The sequence below is a fragment of the Sus scrofa genome, chromosome 11, assembly GCF_054392235.1.
Source record: "Sus scrofa isolate SSC_HxYL_T2T_F1_AM1 chromosome 11, Sscrofa_HxYL_maternal_Yorkshire_Landrace_v2.0, whole genome shotgun sequence".
In the NCBI taxonomy this organism is placed as follows: domain Eukaryota; kingdom Metazoa; phylum Chordata; class Mammalia; order Artiodactyla; family Suidae; genus Sus; species Sus scrofa.
Window position 1 is genome coordinate 74,691,631 of NC_139393.1, and position 23,967 is coordinate 74,715,597.

The 23,967-nt window shown below is 53.6% G+C and overlaps 1 protein-coding gene across 4 annotated transcripts in view; it reads right to left on the minus strand.

Moving 5' to 3' along the window:
• Positions 1 to 23,967, minus strand: part of STK24 (serine/threonine kinase 24) — a 106,906-nt gene that overhangs the window by 8,487 nt on the left and 74,452 nt on the right. For all 4 annotated transcript variants that reach the window (XR_014819799.1, XM_021065380.2, XM_084982211.1 and 1 more), the window contains 6 exons: positions 16,710 to 16,766; positions 10,649 to 10,757; positions 10,217 to 10,374; positions 3,974 to 4,159; positions 1,990 to 2,135; positions 251 to 380 (listed from right to left, as the gene is read on the minus strand). Coding sequence is in view for 3 of the 4 variants with exons in the window: in XM_021065380.2 (XP_020921039.1) it covers positions 251 to 380; positions 1,990 to 2,135; positions 3,974 to 4,159; positions 10,217 to 10,374; positions 10,649 to 10,757; positions 16,710 to 16,766 (786 nt within the window). In the remaining variant the exon portion in view is untranslated. The remainder of the gene's footprint in view (positions 1 to 250; positions 381 to 1,989; positions 2,136 to 3,973; positions 4,160 to 10,216; positions 10,375 to 10,648; positions 10,758 to 16,709; positions 16,767 to 23,967) is intronic.

A 23,967-nucleotide genomic window follows, 5' to 3' on the forward strand; every position in this document is an offset into this window, starting at 1 on the left:
CGTGACAGCCGGGCTACGAGAGCAGAAACAGCAGCACCGCAGAACAGACCAGAGTCCATGCTCTCGGGTCTGATGCGCTGGGGAGTCAGACACAACATAATCTCTTGATCTGTCAATTCCCTGACAGCAAAATTCCGCAACAGGCCGCCGTGAGGGACCACAAGCCCATGAAAACAGCGGGCTTTACACAAGCGACTCCAAAACCCTGCTGACTGCTGACAAGCGTCAGTCACAAGTACCGTAAACGTACCTTATTTCTTTCTAAATCCGACGGCTGAAGAGCTCCATTCTCAAGACTCTTCGGATCTTTCTCCCGGATTGTGAAGATCCAGTCCCCAGAGTCACTGCCTCCGGATGCCTGGCCATCTGTGTCCGTTTCCCTGAACACAGAAATCCCAGTGAGTCCCCTGGACAACGACGGGGATGAGGACGGGGACTTCCACCCAAGGCCACCCAGCCACCGGGCGTTCCTGTCTCCACCCCGCACTGCAAACCTGCTTCCAGCCTCTCCACGCCCCTCCAGCCCCGCCAGCCCCTCCCGGGCCTCCTGCTTCACAGAGCACAGGCCACCTCCAAGTGCGGCTGCCGTCCCCTCCCGCACCAGGCCTCCCGCCCCCTTCTCCAGAACCGCCCCCTCTGCTCTGGCTGCCCCTCCCGGACTTGAACCCCTCCCCTTGGGCTCCTTCCCAGCAGCACATCCACTCGCACCCAGCACACCTGCCTGCCCGCAGCCACAGGGCCTGCAGGCCTCGCCTCCGCTTCTCACCTGCCACTCACTCCAAACCACCCCACCCCCACAACCGCCACAGCCAAGGCCTCCACCAGGCAAGGGACCACTGGTCAGTCCTCGTCCAGCTTGAACGCTCAGCAGCGAGGACCCCCTGCTCACCCCCTCCAGAGTCTCCAGACTCCTGGGCCGGCACTGCACCCAGATCCGCCCGTCCAGTCCCACGGCCACCCCTCATGCTGGTGTTTCCCCCGGAGCTGGACCCTAAGGCGGGCCACGTGCTGGGGCAGCTGGCCTCAACGCCAGACCTCGCTGCTGCCCGAAACCGGACACATCCTCTTGGATGTCCAAACGTGTCCCCACTCAGCTTCCGGTACCCTGGCTCCCCCGGACCAGCCTCTTCTCCAGTGCTATCACGTCAGGGCACCCGCGACGGAAGCCGGGATGGCCTCCAGCTCCTTTACCGAGAGCCACGGTAAGGCCTGGACGCCTCGTCCCCATCCGTCCCCCTCGCCACCACCCCCAGCACTCAATGTCCTGACCTCAATGACAGCGGCCCAGCCAGCGGCTCTCACTGCTGACTTCACGATGGAATTGCCTGCGACCTTGAACAACACTCTAGGTCTCACCCCATGGGCCTGGAACGTGGACCTGGGCCATGCGTCCACCTGCACTTCTGGCCGAGGGGTGAAGGGGCACAGGCAAGGTGCCAAGGATGAGCCCCTCTTGACGCCGCTCTCATGCTGCCTCTTTTCTCACGTCAGAGCAGCCGGCCCAGCACCCCCTCCATGCAGGCTGACCTAAGGCGCCTTTCAGATCAGGAATTTCCTAGCGGAGGAGGCCAGTGTAGAGCCATTCCTGGTACAGGGCCTTTACACTGTCAGGCATGCACCACGCACAACCCAGAATCACACACTCATCTCTGTCTTTTTAAAATATAAAGCAATTCCATCTGATCAGTATTTTAAGAGCTGGAGGGATAAAGGAATAAGAAACCAGGTCGAGTTCATTACACACAGCTCTATCACAGACTTTACTCAGAGAAACCCCACTGGCCACAAAAAGAGGCTCAAAAACACCCAAATACAGCCCCATCCTGACACGAGACGCACTATCAGCCAGGACCGTCTTTTAAAAAGACAGAAGGAAGAGAAAGAAACCCGAACCCACCCCAAACCAGACAGGAGGCCCGAGAGGCCGGGGCAGGTGTGGCCTGGCTCGGGGACACGGTGACACCCTGGGCTCAAGCCGAGTGGACTCACGTGTCGGAGTCTTCGGAGCTGGAGTCTTCGTGGCTCTGCTCGGCCTTCCACCTCTTGTACCTGTCGATGAGCTCGGTCAAGTAGGATGTCTTCTTTGCGTTGCGGATAATGAACTTGTGCTTCAGTAGCTCCTTAGCGGTAGGTCTCTGGAAAACCCACCACCGGGTGAAACAAGAACATCATGAGATCACGTTCTCTACATTCAACTCGATTCTACCCTAAAAAGTGGCCGACGACCATGCTTCTGTGCAAAGACAGACCTACATCTGCGTTTTGTCCTTGAATTCTAAGACTGCAAGAACGTGGCCTGGCACCTGCGGGCAGGATCTGGTGCCGGCATTGGTTGAGTGAGGCCTCTGGTGGCTCAGCCGGGAGGTAACCTTCCAGCAACAGCAAGAGAACGTGCTCTAGGCAAATGCCTCTTTCGGGGGAAGAGGGCGCTTCCGCAGAAAACGTCACAGAGCGTTTCAGAGCTCGTTCAATCATCAACACCAATGCTGGCAAGAGGGAAACGTGTTCCCTGTCACCCTGTCAATTTTGGACTTGAGTCTCTGACTCCACCCCCCAAAATAGTAAGATAAATGCTCATTTCACTTCATCCAGAAGAAAGGAGCCAGGAGATGCCCTTTTCCTGGATGCTGAGAGAGTGGCCAGGTCCTCAGCTCTCCTAATTTAAACGCCGGTGCCCCCGGGTGCCTTTCCCCGTGTGATTGGGGCGAGGAGTCCCGGGCCCTGGGCTCAGCACGGCCACAGCCACACAGATGCTCAGCCGACTGCCTTGTCCTGAGGATGGCAAACCCACCTCAGGGTGTATGTGGCCCCAGAAAACCAGGCAGACAGCAGGGACACACACACCACCCAGGTTAGACCGCAGCCCCACCTGCTCTGAGTTACAAAGGGCCAGGCATGCGCCTCCAGCTCAAGCTGGAACAAACCCGGCCCCTTTGGGCATTTCTCATTCCCTGACCGAATGAGTGTGAAACTCCAAGACTCTCCCACGTGCCCCCATGCCCAGCCTCTCAGTGCCTCTGGGACCAAGGTGGGGGTGGCGACGTGGGTCCCGGGCAGGCAAGCCGACGCTGGGGATGGATTGGTGATGAGAAGACAAACTCCTCTGAGGCTGGGACAAGGTCCACAGCCTCACAAGCACAAAGAACAGTCCCCACGCGGCCTGACTGAGAGGTGGATTCTGCCTCCCCCGGAGGTTCCGAGACACGGCTGTATCCCCACTTAATCCTGTGACCAAAACTGCCATCCCACTCGCAAGCCATGGTGCTCTGGTGAAACCAACCACCTCTTTTTGCATGGGGGAGGGGAGAAGGGAGGTGAGAAATTTCAGCCCGACCCGCAGTAACCCTGCTGGCAAGTTCAGAAACAAAACAAGAGCATGCGGTGTTACACGTGACCCTAAAACGCACAAATAACTTTCAAAGAAACGTCCTAACGCAGAGAGAACAGCGGGCTGAAGGCACGCAGTCGTCACGGCCACACGGCCCCGCCGGAGGCAGGACGGGGCGAGAGGCACGGTGGGCTCGTTTCTGGGCCCCCCTCTTCTCCCTCCTCACGCGGGCCAAGAAGAAACTCAAAACACTCGATTGAAAGACATACGTAGCCATTACTTTTGAGGCCAGACTTTGCAGTTGCTGAAAGAGCTAACAATAGCCCGGCCTTGCAGGCCAAGGGTTCAAAACGCGGGCGTCCACACGCGCAGCGAGGGGAGCAGGCAGCGAGGGGAGCAGGCTTCGGGCTCTGTGAGGAAGGAGGCGCTAGAACATCCGAAAGACACTACGTCGCCCTCTAATTCTTAAGAGAGAAAGTAATAAAAACAGATTTGCCAAAGAAACCAATCATTGCCGTTTCGAAAAAGAAACAGCAGGGAGACGAGGGAGAGGGCTGCTGACCGCGACTGGAGCAAGGTCAGCGCGACGCATCTGGACGCCGCAGGCACCCCGGGAGGCGGCCGCCCTGGCCGGGGGACACTCACGAAGCTGGGCTCCTTGTTGAGACAGGCCTCCACAAACTCCTTGAGGGGCTTGCTGTAGGTGCCCTCCAGCGTCGGGGGGTTGTTCTTCGGGATGAGGAACAAAACCTTCATGGGGTGCAGCTCCGAGTGCGGCGGCTCCCCCTTGGCCAGCTCGATGGCCGTTATGCCCAGCGACCAGATGTCCGCCTGCAACGACAGGGCGCTGTTAGCGACACGGAGCAGGACAGCGTCCCCAGGGGAGAAAACCTCAACGTGCTTCTCGACGAAGACACTTGTTTTTAACTGAAAACTGTAAGCATGAGCCCTTGGTATAACTTCGAAATAGGCGACACACAGGAGAAAATTTCACACACAGCAATCGCCGTCCACAAGGAAGACGGCCTTGACCGTGACTGATGCCTCCTCCTTCCTGGGCTGACGGAGGTGGGCGGCATTCTGCGCTCACTCAAGTTCCCAAGTCAAGGGCACAGGTAACCAGAGGTGGGCAGAGAGGGCGTGTCAGGGGCCAGAGGCATGTCTGCAGGCCACCCCATCAAGCCATACCCAGAACCCGGCACGGCTCAGAGGCGGGAGCAGGCACCCGGCTCTCTGGGGTTAAGGCCAGCTCTACAGCCAGTCCTGTGACACGAGCGCCGCTCCCGGGCGCCAGCTCGCTCCTCTGTGAACCGGCGGCTGTGCGGGACGTCCCACAGCGCCCGGGATGCGGAGCGAACATGCACACGTGCTCGGGGACGGAGACGTAAGACATAGGCGCCCAGAGGCCCATCAGGCCATCTGACCACCGACAACCCACCACACAGGCTTTGTCTCTGTCACTGTGTTTTAAAGTAAATCAGAGATACTATATGACATCGTTGCCCGGAGTACTTCAGTTTGCCAATGTAACAGCTTTTTACTGCATACCAACACCTCAAGTTTGTGTTGCTGTTGTTGTTTTAAGGGCCTCACCCGTGGCATATGGAGGCTCCCAGGCTAGGGGTCCAATTGGAGCTGTAGCCGCCGGCCTACGCCAGAGCCACAGCAACGCGGGATCCGAGCCGCGTCTGCAACCTACACCACAGCTCACGGCAACGCCGGACCCTTAACCCAGGGATGGAACCTGTGTCCTCATGGATGCTAGTCAGACTCAAGTGAGCTACCACAGGAACTTCCAACACCTAAAGTTAGTATTACTCCCTCAAGACCATGTACTAATTAAATTTCCAACTGTTCAAAACAACTCTTGCCCTGGTTGGTTTGTCTGAATCAGGTCTAAACAAGGTCCAGATGTTACAATTGGCTGTTAGGTGGCCTAAGGCTCTTCTCATCTAAATGGACCACACCCGGTTTGCCCAGTGGCACTGACCTAATGGAGGAACGGACCCCAAGTTCTGGATTCATCTGGATCCTTCCTGCTGTCTGCCACACACTCTCCTAGAGCCTCACGTCCTGGCCAATGACAGGTCAGTTACACCCAGAGGCTTGGCCAGGGTCACCGCAGGCAGGAACGAGGGCATCAAGGGGGTAGCCGGTGCCGAGCTGCCGGCCCCCTCCTGCCCGGCCTGTGCTGTGACCACACTGGCTCCAGGCGGGGGAGGAAGGGACGCCAACCATGTGATGGGAATGAAATGAGCAGACCGCCTGGAGGAGCTCTGCTCGACGGGATTTCTCTGCAGCCGACATCACCCCAGCAAAGACGACAGGCGCTGCAAAGAAAATAGGAGCCCCCACGCCCAGGCAGGTCCAGAACGGGATGGGGGCACCAGCTGTGCACTCAGCCCACCAACCTGCTACTGTCACCACGCTGCAAACAGCCCAACTCCAGACAAGGAGGTCAGAACCTCACATCCGCTCCACCACCAGGAAACACAAAGGCGGAAGTACCGGCCAGGTCACCGCAGTGGCACCAGACTTCTACCTGTCATGACCTGGAGAGGACTCACCTGCCTGTTCCCACCACCCCGGGACCTGGCCATGACCTCCCCACGGGCAGTCGGTGGGGATGATGGACAGCAAGCCTGGTCCCAAACTCGCTGTGCCCAATTGCAGTGGAGGAAGCATCTAGAGAACGGGACTCAGGAGCAATGCCACTTCCCTTCCCTCTGCAACCTGGACCTGGACCTGGCTTCACTTCACACGTGTAGTACTTGAAAAATCTGCAGAAACTCAATGTGTTCCAAGGTCCACCCCCGGGGGAGGAGGGAGCTGGGCGCCAGAGCACCCATTCCCACGGCGGCGGCGGCAGGAGGACCCGAGGAAGGGTACAGGTTCCAGGAGGAAGGGTGAGCTGCCAGAACGGAGGCAAGAGGTACATGCTGCCTGTAACGTTCAAAAGCAACCCCAAGAACAATGATCCCGCCACCACGGCATTAACTTCCTCAAGCATCAAGAACTCAAAAACAACGTCAGGAGAGGCGCCTCAGTGCGCGTGCATTTGCCTATCACTGCATCCAAACAACACAGGATCGGCTTCAGAGCAGGTTTTAAAATAAGTTATGCAGGGAAGGGCAGTCATTTCCCAAAGCAATTAAAGTCAGTGTGTAAAAAGAGACCTGCTTTCCCACCATTTGGGAAAGACATGAAATTAGCTCTTAAGAGAAAACGGTGGTTTTAGATAACGAGCCTAAGTCAATTTATAAAGGCAGGTGCTCTGAACCTAAGATATCTTCCCCTATGTGGGACAGTTCTAGGCAGCATTCTCCCAAGTGACAACTCGGGGGTGAGGGGGTGGGGTGGGGTACTTCTGACACACAACCACTCCCTAAATCCTGTGATACCGCGTTGGAAATGTCGGCTGGCTACAAATCCGTGGACAATATACAATGTAGATGGCATAGAAGAGACATGTGTAGAAAACATTCCAGAAAGTACCACAAGAGGAAGAAAACCACGGAGAATTCCAGACACAGTTAAAACTTGTCAAAACATAGCTCAAAATGGATTTAACTGAAACTGCTGACTTAATTAAATGCAATATTTGGAACATATTAATAAAAAGCATTAGAGGCAGAAAAACCACTTGAGAGCACTCTGTTGCAACATACAGCCCAACCATCACCTGTGCTAGGACAAAGCCTGTCGTGCTAGGACAAGGCCTGTGGCTGGTTTCCCAACTGGACGCTTTTCCACTCACACCCCACCCTGTGCCCAGGGCTCATTACTCCCAGCCAGGAGGTGGATAATTCCTGGTCTTGAAGAGGGGACCAGGGGAGGTCAGCTAGCATTGGAACAGAGGGCCAGTCACATGCCAGTGGACAGGCAAACTGTGCCAATTCCAACAACTGATGGGCTTACCCCACCACATTTCCACTCATCTTTATTTTTTTCCATCAACACATCGCCTGTTTCCATTTTCCCCATGCGCAGATCACAAACACTCATTTCAGACATGACACCAAAATAACTCCGCGTGTGCTTGGGGCTAGGTCTCCAGATATTTTTCTTTTCATCTCACTTTTCCCAGTACTTTTCAGATTCAAGACTACATACTACTTGGCAAACAAAAGAAGGGAAAATTTAGAGTTACAGTAACTATCACAGGCCCCTGAGGCCCCACAGGAGCCCTCCTCCTCCTCAATCAGCATCCCCGACGCAAACGCCTCTCCTCGCCCACAGGGAACCTGGGGGGGTGCCCCCCAGCCCCATGCTGCAATCACTCAGCGTGGCGCTGGGAGGAGTGGCTGGGTACAGGCAGAGAGACCATGTCCTCACCCACGTCCAAGCCCCTGGCTAACAGAGCATCCCGATGCCCTTACACAGAGAGGCAGCAGGACGGCAGTCTTCAGACTGGCCCGGTCCCTCCCTGAGCCTCAGCTTCCTGGGGGCAGGAAGCGCTCTCACCTGGGACACCGTCTGCATAGTCTGGGGACTTCTGGAGCCAAGCCAGGTCACCTTAAAGATAATAAGGATGATGAAGGTGCCCAAGGCAGGTGGCCAGCACGACTTAGAGACACTGTGTCAGACCAGGAACGGAGACGGCCCTGTAGATGCAAACACGCTCAGAACCAAGCAGCCTGGACAGGTGACAAGGGGCCCACGGTTCCAGAGGCGACTGTGTCACAGGGTCCAGCCGATCACCGAGACCAAGGCCTACATTCGCTTAGTTCAGGGAGAGGAACACGCCAGCCTCGGCCCAGCCCACCTTCCTGGAGCTGCAACTGAGCGGAGCACGCAGCCTCCCCAGGGGCCCAGGGCTCAAGCTCTTGACCTGTAACACACAGACCAGGGGGAACCGTCCGGAAAGAACACGGGGGACAGGAGAGAAGCTGAGCAGGTGTGTGAGTCAGGAGACGGGCAGCGCCCACCCTCCACCAGCCAGTGCGCACGACGAGAGCTGCTAGGCTGGGGGCACGGCAGCCCTCAGGCCCGGCCGCTGACGAACCTCCCGACTCAGCCTTCTCCATGCTTCCCACACCTCCTGTGTCCACAAACCTGGGAAGCAAATTTCCCAGGTGAGCTCCGGCTAAGAGCTGCTGTGTCTGACCCACGCCAGTGAATCACTAGCTTTTGCCGTGAGCCAGAGTTCAAGGTAATGGACTTGAGGGTGAACAAGCAACACGATGCGTTTCCTCAAGCTGCCCACCCGAGCTGCACCCTGCCCCGTTTGAGACGCGTCTTGCCATCGACCTAAAAGGAAGGCCGCACCGTTACCCGCCACACGGGAGCGCTGTGGTCCGGACCACAGCGGGGGAAGGTGCAGAGGAGGCTCTGCTGCTCAGAGGCCGCCTTGGGCGGACACCCGGAGAGGCCCCAGCCGGGCTGGGGAGGCCTCGGGGACCGTTCCTGAGCAAGGGATGAATATCGCCGAAAACCTAGCATCTGAGTGCTGCGCTGCAGCGGCGGTGGCGGATCAGCTAAGTGACCAGAATGGAGGAGCAGCCTCAGTGCGGCTGCCATCAGATGAGGGACGACTCCTGGGGTCCCGTCACAGCCCAGCCAAAATCCAGACGCCGGAACTCAGATAAATGGGCCTTAGCTTAAAACAAAGAGTGAACCAAACACATGAGCCCCTGTCACACCCTAAAATGACACAACCCCAGGGAAGGAGGGCCCCGTGGCTGCCACAATTGGAAGTAGCTACGGGGAGAGCCACCCGACGGGGCAAGGCAGGCCCAGGCCAGACACGCTGCTGTCTCCACACCTCAACATGAGGGGGCCAGGCCACCAGCGCCATCAGTTCTCATGCCGACCTCGGGTGCCCAGGAAAACCCACCTGTGCTCCGCATGCTACATTTAACAAGGTACGGAGGAGGTTTCCTCTTCGAGAGCAGAAATGATGCTTGGCTGTCCGCAAACCGAGTCAGAGGTTTGCTTACAAGTCCTGGTTTGGAGAAGCCTGTTCTCTGGGGCCCGTGGGGATCCTCCCGCCGTCCCGCGCTGAGAGCGGCCTGCGGGAGGCGGGTTCCTGGGCTTTTCAAGTTTATACCAAAAAGCTTAAGAACGCTGACAGGCAACGGGGGCAAGAACACAGGGGAAATGGGAGCGTACAACACACGACAGGAGGAAGAGGCTGGGAAAAGAATCACGATTTGGCCTCAAGTCGGCACAGAGCCTCTGAGAATGACGATCCCAACTGGGCGCTACACTGGCCGACAGGAAGGGTCTGCCTGGTGTTCTGTGGACGCCGCCTCTCCCCAGGGACCCTGTCTGTGCCTGGCCAGGGTCCTGCTGAGGCCCTCTGCCCCATCCCCTCCTCCTGGCCTCCCTGCGCCCCCACGTGCCTCTGCTGGACACCCCCACCGGCCAGGCCACCCCGTCCCCCCGGCCTCCACCCGCTGCTCCTCCGTGTCCCTCCTTCAGACACTGGAACGGGGGGCTGGTTGCATAAAGGGGTGCCGGAGACGGCAGCAGACAGAAGAACCCTGTTTCTAACCGTAGCCCACGAACTGCCCTCGTGACCTAAGACAAGGCCCTGGCTTCCCCCACCAGGACAAGCCCTGAAGTTCAAGTCCAGAGGACCACTCCCAGACCCAGCCAGCTGAGGCTCCTGACCGCACATTTCTTCTTCTTTTTTTTAACAGCCACACACACACCCGTGGCCCATGGGAGTTCCCGGGTTAGGGGTCGAATCAGAGCTGCAACTGCCGGCCTGTGCCACAGCCATAGCAACACGGGATCCGAGCCGCATCTGCGATCTACACCACAGCTTGCAGCAATGCCGGACGCTTAACCCACCGAGTTGAGGCCAGGAAGCAAACCTGCATTCTCACAGACACTATGTCGGGTTCTTAACCCACTGAGCCACAAGGGAACTCTCGTCCTCACCTTTGAGTCGTAGGCTGACTGCTTGATGACTTCGGGCGCCATCCAGAAAGGAGTGCCCACGAAGGTGTTTCTCTTTATCTGGGTGTCGGTCAGCTGGCCTGCCACGCCAAAGTCGGCCAGCTTCACCTCCCCGTGTTCAGACAGCAGGACATTGGCAGCTGCAAAAATAAAGCCAAAGACGCCCCCTGACATCATGTGCCGGAAGTTCCATCTCCAGCACGGGGGGAGCGTGTGCACAGCGACACCACTGCTGGACAAGAACTGCTTTCAGTTAGACCCCCGCGGGGCGCCCCCTCCCCTCGCAATCGCAGACCGCCCTCAGGACCCCTCAGGACGACGACCCTTGAGAGAGCAGCGCAGGTAAGACGACCATTCCCACCCACCTTCGCCTTCGGCATTTCAAAGGGACACAAACAAGCTGTGTTCTTTTACCTTTAATGTCTCTGTGGATTTTCTTCTCTGAATGCAAATAATCAAGTCCTTTCAGTATTTCTCTTAATATGGTAGCAATCTGAGTTTCATCTAAAGGGCCAGGTTCTAACTGACAAGAAAAAAAAGGATTCAGGTTACTTAAATGATTAGAAGAAAAGTCTGAGAGAATAGAACAAAGTCAATGTTAAATGGACAACAATAATCAAAATCTGAAAGCTCTTGCACTCCAAAACATTTTGCCCAAACAATTAAAATCTATTTAAAAGACCCTAAAAAAAATCCCCAGAGAACCAGAGAAAATGACTTTGATGAAAGAAGCAAAGCCGACTGAGCGTCCAAGCCGGGCTGGTGAGACAGGCCGTGGTCAGCCCGATGTGTCTGTGAGCAGAGCTGGGGCGGGGTGGGGGGGGGGGGCCGCTAGCCCGGAGAGCAGAAGCAGGGCCCCTTGCAGCATCTGCTGGGGAGGGCACAGGGCAGCCGGGCTCCGCCCTAGCGTGGTAACTAACGGGTGGTTAAATGGAGAAAGTCCAAGAGCTGTTTTCTGAGGCTACCCGGCACCAGAAATTTTTAAATCTGAATTTTCTTTCTTTCTTTTTTTTTTTTTTTTGGTGCTTTTTAAGGCTGCACCCACAGCACATGGAGGTTCCCAGGCTAGGGGTGTAATCAGAGCTATTGCCACCAGCCTACGCCAGAGCCACAGCAACTTGGGATCCAAGCCAGGTCTGCGACCTAACACCACAGCTCACGGCAATGCCGGATCCCTTAACCCACTGAGCAAGGCCAGGGATCGAACCCACAACGTCATGGTTCCTAGTTGGATTCCTTTTGGGTGATGGAAAGTTCTAGACCTAGATGGGAGCGATGAATGCACACCGTGAATACACTAAAGGTCATGCAGGGTAAGTTTTGTGTGTATTTTACCAGTTTCTTAAAATGAGAATTTCATGGGTTTTTTTTTGTTTGTTTTTTTTGTTTTTTTTTTTGAAAGTGCCCCGAATGGTCCAGGGAAGAGTTTCGATTCAGGAGGAAGAGCTTCTGAGACACGTTAGCTTCTGGCTCTCTCATCCTAGAACACAGGTGTTAGTTTTCGAGAACCAGATTTTTTTTTTAATATACTGATTTTTTTTTCCATTATAGTTGGTTTGCAGTGTTTTGTCAATTTTCTACTGTACAGCAAGGTGACCCAGTTACACATACATGTACACATTCTATTTTCTCCCATTCTCATGCTCCATCATAAGTGACCAGACATAGTTCCCAGTGGTACACGGCTGGAGCTCATTGCTAATCCATTCCAAAGGCAGAAGTCTGCATCTGTTAACCCCAAGCACCCCAACCACCCCACTCCCCGCCCTCCCCCTCAGCAACCACAAGTCTATACTCCAAGTCCATGATTTTCTTTTCTGTGGAAAGGTTCATTTGTGCTGGATATTAGATTCCAGATATAAGTGATACAATGTGGTATTTGTCTTTCTCTGACTTACTTCACTCAGGATGAGAGTCTCTAGTTCCATCCATGTTGCTGCAAATGCCATTATGTTGTTCTTTTTTATGGCTGAGTAGTATTCCATTGTGTATATATATATACACCACATCTTCCTAATCTAGTCATCTGTGGATGGACATTTGGGTTGTTTCCATGTCTTGGCTATTGTGAATAGAGCTGCAGTGAACATGAGGGTGCAGGTGTCTTTTTCAAAGAAAGTTTTGTCCGGATATATGCCCAAGAGTGGGATTGCTGGGTCATGTGGAAGTTCTATGTATAGATTTCTAAGGCACCTCCATACTGTTCTCCATAGTGGTTGTACCAGTTTACATTCCCACAGACAGTGGAGGAGGGTTCCCTTTTCTCCACACCCCCTCCAGCACTTGTTCTTTGTGGACTTATGAATGACGGCCATTCTGACTGGTGTGAGCTGGTATCTCATGGTAATTTTGATTTACATTGCTCTAACACTCAGTGACGTTGAGCATTTTTTCATGTGCTTGTTGGCCATCTGTATATCTTCCTTGGAGAAATGTCTATTCAGGTCTTTTGCCCATTTTTCAGTTGGGTCAACTTTTTTGCTGTTGACTTGTATAATTTATTTGTATGTTTTAGAGCTTAAGCCCTTGTCAGTTGCCATCATTTGAAACTATTTTCTCCCATTCTGAAAGTTGTCTTTTTGTTTTCTTTTTGGTTTCCTTTGCTGTGCAAAAGCTTGTCAGTTTGATTAAGTCCCACTGGTTTATTTTTGCTTTTATTTCTATTGCTTTGGGAGACTGACCTGAGGAAACATTTGTAAGGTTGATGTCAGAGAATGTTTTGCCTATGTTCTCTTCCAGGAGTTTGATGGTGTCTCATCTTATATTTTAAGTCTTTAAGCCATTTTGAGTTTATTTTTGAGCATGGTGTGAGGGTGCGTTCTAGTTTCATTGATATGCATGCAGCTGTCCAGGTTTCCCAGCAAGATTTGCTGAAAAGACTATCTTTTTCCCATTTTATGTGCTTGCCTCCTTTGTCGAAGATTAATTGACCCAGGTGTCTGGGTTTATTTCTGGGTTCTCTTTCTGTTCCATGGGTCTGTGTGTCTGTTACGGTACCAATACCACACTGTCTTGATGACTGTGGCTTTGTAATATTGCAAGGCATGCTTTTTAAATACTAACCTATATTGTGTCTCCATTCTTCCCATATCTTATTGTTCCAAACAGCAGGTAAAGGTATCAATTACATGGGTACCTTTTTGAAGTCAAAAAGGATGTGGCACCAGAAAGGGGGTGGGGGCATGGGTGCCTCCAGGGGACACAGGCCTATCTCTGGCCAGCCGCCGAGAGCACACACACAGGACAGCAGCGCAGGCGTCCGCCCTCGGGACAGTGTCTCGGCGATCCAGGAGGAGTGATCGGGACAGTCCCACACCTGACCTGGCCCCTGCAGCCGGCCGCCACCACCCTGTGGCCACGTCACTCCCCCTCCAGGGCCAGGTCTGAGTGTTCAGCGGGGAGGGGGGGTGAGCTCTGCAGTTCTCTGCGGTGCTGCCACCTCACGAGGCTCCGTGGTTGCGGCATGGGAGAGGGCCCCGCCACCCAGGCCATCCCACCTCCATCTAAAACGACCACCATTTTCCCCAAATCGCACCTGGCAATTCTGCCTCTGCCCCACACCCCGACCCAGAATGTAAAGAAAGCCTAAAACTTTAACTATCAGACATTGCTCAAAAGGTAGCCTCGAGGGAAGGAGATGCCATCTTCCTGTCCTGACACCAGGCTAAGGTGTCATTAGGGATCAAGCAGGGAATTAAACGACTATCTCTCAGCCTAAGTAAAAAGGCAGGATCACTACGATGCAGCGTGAAGACGTCAAAACTGCACCCAGTGTTACAGCCACCTGAGCGCGTGACGAGAAAAGAGGAATCTAGAGAATAAAGTGAGGAAAGAGCCTGGTGCTCTCCCCCCCTCCCCACGTGAACCAAACTCTGTCACCTTTCCCCGCACACACCGTCACCTTTCCCCGCACGGGGCTCCCGAGCAGCATGCACCTCTCAACAGAGAGAGACAGCAAATAAAAGCAAAGTAGAATTTTTCAAAAAAATTCCCCAGGTCCACATATTCAGCTACCTGGTAACAAAGGGTTGATACTCTGATTTTTAAAACCTTCTCTTTTTTGCACCCCCCTTTTGGCCGAGTCTGCCGCATGCTGAAGTTCCTGGGCCAGGGATCAAACCCGCACCATACCAGTGACCCAAGTCACAGCGATGACAATGCTGGATCCTTAACTCACGGAGCCACCAGGGAACTCCTAAAATCTTTCATAAATATGTAATGGACCCACTCTAAATAATCCTAAGAGTCTTTAACATTCAAAAAACCGTCCTCACGTCCCATCGTTGGCGTCTGCGGGCAGGAGAACAGAAAGGCAGTAAGACACGGAGGAAGACACGGGAAAGTCAGAGGCAGGCAGCGCACAGCACAGGCTTTGCGGCTGGTGACGACGAGGTCCAAGCCCAGCTCTAATTTGCCAGCGGGGACACCCAAGCCCCTGTTCCCATATCCTCGATTAAAATGAGATGAGTGAGGGACATTCAAAAACGGATGCCTGGTTCTTGTCACCAGAGCCCCCGACGTGGAAGGTGGATGGCACTGCCCTCGGCGCGGGGCTGTTTCGCAAGCAGAGTTCCCGGCTCCCTTCCCGCCGCGACGCCGCCTGAAGCGCCGCAGACCTCAACCCTAAGTCCCAAAGGAGGGCACCAGTAAATACCTTACAGGACTGTGGCATGAAGAATGAAGGGACTCGAGGATTTAGAGACCAGAAGTGCTGCTCTGAAGGACTCAATGCTGGCAAAGAATCCCCCAAATAACTCTATACCTGCCACAAACGAAATCCACTTAAGATAAGAGTAAACCTAATTATACAAAATGAGGTGATTTTCTACATTTCTGTAGTATTTCCCAAAAGTAAAAAAAATGAAAACCTCTTTGTGTAGTGTGTGTATTTATGGAAAAGAAGCAAAGCAAGTCATACAACCTATCCAGCTGTTTTACCGTTTTCTCCGTTTTAATTGCTTATACCATATTAATTTTTCTTGGAACTTCCTTTTGAATATTATTTTGACCAATTATTTTTATGGTTTATAATATTGTGTGGTTTTTTTTAATTGGGCACATAAGACACATACAGTCTTAGAGGTTTTTCAATAAAAATACTCATTGTTATTGTTACTCTGAGAAAGGAACCTCTTTTTCATCAAAAGGTAATTTTTTTCTTAGGGAATACACTCTGTATAGCCTGAAACCACTAAAAAACACGGGCTTCTTTCTGTGAGAACAGCGCAAACTGCAGCGCGTCACCCCGACAAGCAAGCAGGACCCACCCTCTAATGCTAAAATGACAGACCAGGCCCGACCGGGCATCAGCGCCCACCCGAAAGCCCCGCTTCTGCAGGACAGGCAGGGAAAGGGTCTCTTACTCGCATTTCACTGCAGCCCTGCGCGGGGACGCGACGGCAAGGGCTAGACGAAGTGAGAGAGGTCTGGAAATCTGTTCTGCATCTATTCCATTTCAAAGACAACTTAAGCAGTGCTTACGATTTGCTGGGGGTTTTTTTTGCCTTTTTTTTTTTTTTTCTTTTTTTGCCTTTTTAGGGCCACCGCTATGGCATATGGAAGTTCCGAGGCTAGGGGTCGAATCGGAGCTGTAGCCGCCGGCCTACAACCACAGCCACAGCACTCTGGATCCAAGCCGCATCTGCAACCTACACCACAGCTCATGGCAAAGCCGGATCCTTAACCCACTGAGTGAAGCCAGGGATCAAACCCGTGTCCTCACGGGTACTAGTCAGATTCCTTTCTGTTGCGCCACAGTGGGAACTCCATTTGCTGGTTCTTTCTGAGCATCTTGTCACAGGCCAACATGTACCCATGTTTTACCATGAGAACCCACTTTGAGGCCATTCTACCCCAAGCTTCTGACGTGGGGGTGGGAGCAGGCTAAGCACTGGCGCTACAGTCATCCAGGCAAGGTGGGAGACACAGTCCTGGCGGAGGCCCAGCTCCACTATAAACACACAGGCCGGCCTCTGCATGCACATCCAGGAAACAGGTGTGAGGTCCTGCCTGGCCTGCCACTGCTCCCAGGGGATGCTGTGCCCATCTCTTACCCAAAATCAAACTTTAATTTTTAAAAGATCTAGTTAATTATAAATGAAAATGTTCCATGCATACTTGAGAAGCAAAGTTGCCACCTGAAACATGAAATAATGGGATCAGCTCCACAAAAGTTAAAACCAGGCTGAGAATATAAGAAGCTATTCTCAGGTCAGACAATGGCGGCCAACACCCTCCGTGGCTGCTTGGAATGGAGTCATCAGTTTCCCGTGAAATAGCAAAACTGCTTTCAGAAACAGACCTGTAATTTTCTGTCATACAGCAGAAGCGGAAATTCCTACCATAAGGTATAGTTTGGTCCTTCTTTCATGCAACTTAAGAGGAAACAAATGGATAAAAAGCAGAATAATCTTTACAGCCAAGACGGACTGAGAGCGCTGCTGCTGCTGTAACCAACACCCAGCGTGATACTTACTAGATCCAGAGCGGAGCCTCCACCAAGATACTCCATTATTATCCACAACTTCGTGTCCTACAAAACGAAAAAGAGGGGCGTTATTATATTTTTGTTTTTTTAGGACAGGCAGAAAAATTATTTTAAATAATCTAAAGGTATTTTTTCGCTGTTACTTTGTGTGTGTATATATCTACATATATATATATATATATATATATTTTTTTTTTTTTAAGGGCCACACCCAAGGCATATAAAGGTTCCCAGGATAGGGGTCCAGTAAGAACTGTAGCCTTGAGCCTACACCACAGCCATAGCAACTCAGGATCTGAGCCACATTTGTGACCTGCACCATAGCTCATGGCAAAACAGGATCCTTAACCCACTGAGCAACGCCAGGGATCGAACCTGCATCCTCATGGATGCTAGTGAGATTCATTTCCGCTGAGCCACGATAGGAACACCTCGCTGTTATTTTGAAACTAGAAAATTTTATAAACACACAACAGCAAGAAGGTGGTCTGTGTGTGACACATGGGACACCTGCACCGTGTCGGGGGTCATGTCAGCCCCGGGCGGCAGAGCTCCTCTGAAGCGGGATGTCCATCTTCACACAAGCTCGGGGGGTGGCCCTCAGCACAGGAAGGTTTCGGAACCAGTCTCTGACACCAAGCCAGGCCAGCAGCACACATCCCGCCCGGGGTGTCATCCAGGAGGCACCCAGAGCACAGCCACAGGGACAGCAGCTTTGCGACACATGGCGGGGGCGGGGCATGGCCAGGCCAGTCTATCACCCACCTCCTTGCTTCAAGAGCCAGACCCCTCTGCCCACAGCCAAATTCCCAAGCCTCTGACTGGGACCAGGGAAGCAAACATCACACCTGAGATGCAGTGACCTGCCACCTGCCAGGGCCAGTGGTGCCCAGGTGGGTCAGGTGTGCAAGCACCACCCCGTTCCCTGCTCACTGGGCACTTTCGGCTGCTTTCCTTTGCATCAGAAGAAAGAAGAAAAGCAAACAAAACCCTCTGCAGCTCTAGGCTCCTGGGCACCGTGAGGAAGGAGCTGGGCCTTGCTCAGCTGAGTAAGAAGGGCCCTCGCCGGGCCCCAGCCCCGCTCCCTGCCCCAAGCTCTTCTGGACAAGCCGCAGGCTCCTCCGCCAGGAAACCCTCACCGCCTCCCTCCCCCACCCCTAGGCAAACTTTACTTTAGACCTTTGGTGTGATTTTTGCTTTAGATCTGCTGTGTGTCCCACCAACAGCAAACTCAGCGGCTGGGGCAGTGCCTGGCTCAGCCAAGCCCAGGAAAGGCCACCTGCGGCGCCTGCGACGGTCCAGAGGGACGTGTGCTGACTGGACACGCACTCCAGGCAGGCAAGAGAGCGTGCACTCCATCTGCAGAATGAATTCCTTCTAAACCCTAAAATAAATCCTGATGTCAGGGTCAAGTCTGTGCCAGTCCAAAGAAAAGACCCTCGTTTTACTGTAAACAGAACACACTCACAAGTCTTTAGATGAAGATAACTTCGGTCAAGACTAGAAAACGTGGGGAAGCCTTACATGATGTGTTTGGGGCCCGCGAACATTTTCCTCGCTCAGTAACCCTCCAGTCGTGGGCACCAGCACAGGCTCCATCAGCCCCGCCCCGGGTTCCGACTGCAAGAGAACTTCCTACCAGAAAGAGCATCGTCCAACTATCATTTCACACAGAGACCCAACTCTTCCCCTGCGCAAATACTTGCCCAACACCTGCTCCTGGAAAGTCTGCGCTCTCCCTCTAGACATTCCAGAAGCACCTGAGAGGTAGGAATCACCAGGGCAGGGACCGACCGACACCACTTTGCCTGGCACAGGAAACCTAGACGGCTTCTCCCGAAGGGCCCTGGACGTGCAGGTTTCTACTCCCACCCTTTCCTCCCGCTCTCAACCCTTCTGTTTTCCCAGCGTTGAGGTGAGCAGCCCACAGCGGGATCACTCTGGCAGGCAGGTTGGACCCCCCAGCCCAAACCTCACGCCTAGCGGTAGGAGCGGGAGCAGAGCCTCAGGACCCCGTGGGAAGCAGTCGTTACTGACTCAGAAGCAGCAAGTGACCACAGCTCACATCCCTTCCAAAGCTCCCGGCTCCTAAGTCCCCGCAGGTCAGCCAGTACTTACCAAGTACTTACTACTCACCAAGGATGCAAAAACAGCCCTTTGCATGGCTACAGGAGCCACAACAGGGGGCAAAGTGACCTGTTCTCCCAGGCCGTCCTACCCTCAGGGACATTTAAGCAGCAGCAGGACAACCAGCCCTCCAGGTGCTCCCCAGCTGAAGGGCTTACAGAGCCTCAGCCTTCGCCTTCCTGGAGAGGAAGATGGAGCGAGCAGAGCAGCCCCGCTATTCTGCTCATCCAGCTCGTTCCTGGTTCCCAACGCGAGGTCTGCCAGATTCAGAGGCCACCTAGGAAAACAGCACGAGGTCCTTTACCCAGGCCACTGCTCTTTAAATACCTTGGCCAGGTCCTCTGTGCTTCTGTCCCCAGTTCCACCAGTCTGGAAATGGAAACTGCACCACAAAGGCTCCACCGGCCCCCACTCCCGGCTGAGCCTGCTCTCCAGCCTCACAGGGTGTGCGTGCTGCTCACTGTGGCCACCAACTCAGTCAGAGAGCGGGCAGCGGCCTGGGATGTGGGCTCAGCGACCTCCCCGGCTCCAGGGCTCTCCGCGACCAGTCCCTGCTCACGCCAGGGCCAAGCCTGCCCTTCCTGCGAGGCAGAAGGTAGCCCTCTGTGGACGGAGGAGTGGGCCCCGAGAGGGGACAGCAGGGACCTGCCAGATCAGAGGGGAACCGAGTCTTTTAGGAAGAACTGAGTGACAAGTTGGCCCTGGGGGAGTGGGGGTGGAGGGAGGGGACGGGGGCCAGGTGCAGTCAGCTAGCAGACCCGCAGGAGTGAGGCTGCACGGAGGGAAGGGCATCCAGAACCTCATGGGGAGGATCCAGGGGTCAAGGGACAGAGAAAGGCCTCTTAATACACACCTCACACTTTCTCCTAAAAGCCACCAAGGGACCAGATCAGACACCTGCTCTTAATAAGTGCTCGAGGAGTTCCCGTGTGGCGCAGTGGTTAACAAATCTGACTGGGAACCATGAGGTTGCAGGTTTGATCCCTGGCCTTGCTAAGTGGGTTAAGGATCTGGCGTTGCTGTGAGCTGTGGTGTAGGTCGCAGTTGCAGCTCGGATCCCGCATTGCTGTGGCTGTGGCGTAGGCCAGCAGCTATAGCTGCGATTTGACCCCTAGCCTGGGAACCTCCATATGCCGCAGGAGCAGCCCAAGAAATGGCAAAAAGACAAAAAATAAAAAAATAAAAAAAAATAAGTGCTTGAAGTACGTAGGTACGTGGGGAAGGGGCGGAGAGCAGTGGGGAAGGTGCAGGCGGGAGGCAGAAGTGACGGATGAGGGGGCCACAGGCAGGTCAGGTGACTTCTGGGTTTACCTCACTCAAATGGACCCCAGCAATGCTTTTACCTGGAGTCCTAGAGGAAGCAGATAGGCTGACAAAGGTTGTCCACGGGTCATTCATGTGGTGAGGAAAAAGAAGGGGGGGGGGGACCTGGTTTTAGGGGTTTTGTTTTTTTTTTTGCCCTTCTCAGGGCAATACCCGCAGCATATGGAGGTTCCCAGGCTAAGGGTCCAATTTGAGCTACAGCTGCTAGCCTATGCCAGAGCCGCGGCAAGGCCAGATCTGAGCCGCATCTGTGACCTACACCACAACTAACGGCAACACCGGATCCTTAACCCATCAAGCAAGGCCAGGGATTGAACCGGCGTCCTCATGGATATTAGCTGGTTCATCACCACTGAGCCGCATCAGGAACTCCTGCAATCGCCAGTTTCCAAATGACAGCTTCTACCAAACTGCAGTGTGAGTTCCAAGCTCTGTGGCTGGTGGACAGCCCTGGACCAGCACCTGCCAGCCGCCGCCGCCTCCTCCTCTCCAGCCCAGCTCTAAAGCCCCTGCTCGGCTGCTGCTCCCTCTGCCGGAGGTGTCCCGCCTTCCTGCCTCTGAGGACCTGCACACGGGGTGTCCGGATCCCTCCTCCAGCCTGTGTCTTCAGTCTCTTGCCTCAGAGAAGACGGTCCAGCTCAGCCTCCAGCCAGGAGCAGCCTCTGTTCACCCACCACCCCCGTTCCTACCAGTGAGCCCTATGCCCACAGCAGACCCCTAGTCCCAGCAGCGACTCCACTGCTCACTTGTCACCTCCCTCTGATAGCCTCCTTCTCCCCTGCTCCTTTCCTCTGGCCTCAGCTACGCTCCTCCTCCAGTCCGACTCTCCCACGGTCCCAGGGAGGCCCAAGGCTGTGGCCTCTGCTTGCTCCCCCCTCTCCAGCTAGAACTCACAAACCCCAGCTGCTGGTTCTCTTTCCTCCTGGAAGGGACGGGTGCCAAGAATAACCTCTGCTGCCTCACAAGTCGGAGGAGGACCGAGAAGCCGCAGACGTGATGGAAACAGGGCTGGATCTCAGGGTGTGAGGACCCCCACGGCACAGACGTGGAGCTGGCACACCTGCAGACCTCCAGCAGGACACGCTCTTGGCACAGGCAGAAAAGGCGCCTTCCTGACATCTGCCACCACTCGTGATCCCAAAGAGAAGTCTCTGCTCTACCACCACCAAGCCCAAGAGACGAAACCAACGCTGGAAAGGGAAGAGAGAGGAAGATGGGCTTCGGGGGCTGCAGGCCAGCTCCACCAGGATTCTTCATCTTGGCACCACTGACAGCTAAGGTTGGGTCATCTTTGTTGTGAGCCCTGCCCTCTGCATTACGGTGTTAGCCGCATCTCTGGCCTCTACTGACTAGCTGCATCTCCAGTTCTGATAATGGAAAATGTCCCGAGACATTGCCAATGTCCTCTGAGAGCCAAAACTGCCCCCAGTGAAAACCACTGAACTGAACGATCTATGTTCTTAAGCTTGAAGTGTCCTGCACCAGAAGCGCTGACCAATTCTCTCCTCCCCCTGGCAGAGCCAGCTGACACCCTGAAACCTCCAGCTGGAAAATTACCACTGATTCACTGCGAGACACCTCAGCCAAGCTTGGAACGCTTCATCCAGAAAAAGATGGCAACAATCTGTGTTCCTAAACCTCTCAGTTCAAACTGACAGTAAAATGAGATAATGAATGTGAAAGCACTTTGCAAAGCTCGAGGCACCAAACACAAGCCAAGTGCTATCAGCCTCACCAGCATCATCACCCCTAAGCGCCTCAAAATAACCTGGTGAAACCAAAAGAGCCCAATTCACAAAACTAAATAGTATTTCTCTACATAGGAATTTCTGAGCAAAATAAGATCTGGAACAATGATTCATACACATTCTACACTGGAATGCAAAAATAATTACTGCCCCACAAGCCCTGAGACAGATGCTCTAGTCAAGGAGCAGAGGTGACCTGCTCTTGGGGACCAAGGTGGCAAGCACTGGCACAACCCAGAAACAGCATCACTGCCCCAAACTGTGATTTTGAGGGGTTCTAAGAAAAATAAATTAAGAGTTCTTAAAACAATGATTTTTTTTTCCTTTTCCTTTTTCTTTTTAGGGCCACCCCGCGGCATATGGAAGTTCCCAGGCTAGGGGTCCAATCAGGGCTGGAGCTGCCAGCCTACGCCACAGCCACAGCCACATTGGATCCTTAACCCACTGAACGAGGCCAGGGATCAAACCCACATCTTCACAGATAATAGTTGGGTTCTTAACCCACTGAGTCACAACAGAAACTCCACCAAGAATGATTTTAATCACAGTAATTTCATTTTTAAAAAATGACCCCAAACAATGTAAATTATGAATGAACTTGTGATAGAATTTTCTCCTAAGGGAAAGGAAATGGTTTATTTATTTAATAAATTCAGGACCCAGAATTTTAAAAGGTACCAAAGCTTCCCTCTCACCCTGGCCCCTGGCTGTCTGCCCAGCCTCCACGCTCAGCAAGGTATCCCAGAGAAATACTTCATGCAAATACTCTTTCTCCCCTTCTATCCACATGCACCCTCCACACAGTCTATACTGCGCTTCTCCTTGGCGCATTCTATTCTTGTCCTCGAAGGAATCCTTTTTTTTTTTAACCACTACCCCCTGCCCTGTGGACATGAAGTTGTCTCCATTCTTTTGCTGTCATGAGCCAGGTGTTAATTTAAGACCCTCACATATGTTTCGGAGTTCCTGGAGGTAGAGCTGCTGAGTCAATGGAATCCACTTGAGTTTAATGGATAATGACAAATTAGTCTTCAAAGGCTCAATCTGTGCTGCCGCCCCCCACCCCCCACAACGTATGAGTGCTAATTTTCCTTTTTTTGGGTCACAATTAGGAGCTGAATTGTGTCCCCTTCCCAAATTCAAAGCTCGAAGTCCCAACTCCAAGTACGGCCAATACGACCGAACCTTGAGACGCGTCCTTTAAGATGATTAAGTCACGGTGTCCTAAGCCAACGTGACTGGTGTCCTCCTAAGAAGAGATTTGGGAGTGAGTTCCCGCCGAGGCTCAGTGGAAACAAACCTGACTAGTATCCATGAGGACGCAGGTTCGATCCCTGGCCTCGCTCACAGTGGGTTAGAGATCCACTGCTGCCGTGAGCTGTGGTGTAGGTCGCACACATGACTCGGATCCCGCGTTGCTGTGGCTGTGGTGTAGACCAGCAGCTGCAGCACCTATTGGACCCCTGGCCTGGGAATTTCACCTGCCTCAGACATGCAGAACTTACGTCCGAAAATGACAAAAAAAAGAAGAAAAGATTTGGACACAGACACACGTAGAGGGCCGGGCGCGTGAGAACGCAGGGAGAAGACGGCCTCTACCAGTCAGGGAGCGAGGCCTGGGGACCTGAGGTCTGAGGGCTCCGAGCCCCCAGCCCTGTGAGGAAATAAATCTGTCGTCTATGCCGCCGTCTGTGGTGCTGCATGACGGTCAGTCCAGAAGCAGGGGAGAAGCAGGACCTGGTTTTCTCTCGCGCGCTGTCAGGCGGGACATCTTCAAACACTCCGGAGTCGGGCAGGTCTCCTTTTCGGGGAACCCTCTACTAGCTTCCGGTCTTTCCACTGGGTTCCCAACCTTAACGTTTTCAACATGTTAGAGGGACATGAGCCACAAAGCCAGCATGTTCCTCCCTTGTTTCTGATTCCACTTTTGGTAGTTTTTGCTCGTGGAAATTAATCAATAACAGTACCACTCTCAGGTGACCGTGCCCTGAGCTGTTTGGAGTTGGTGACTGAAAGCTGGCAAACCCCACATTCACAACCGCCACGGG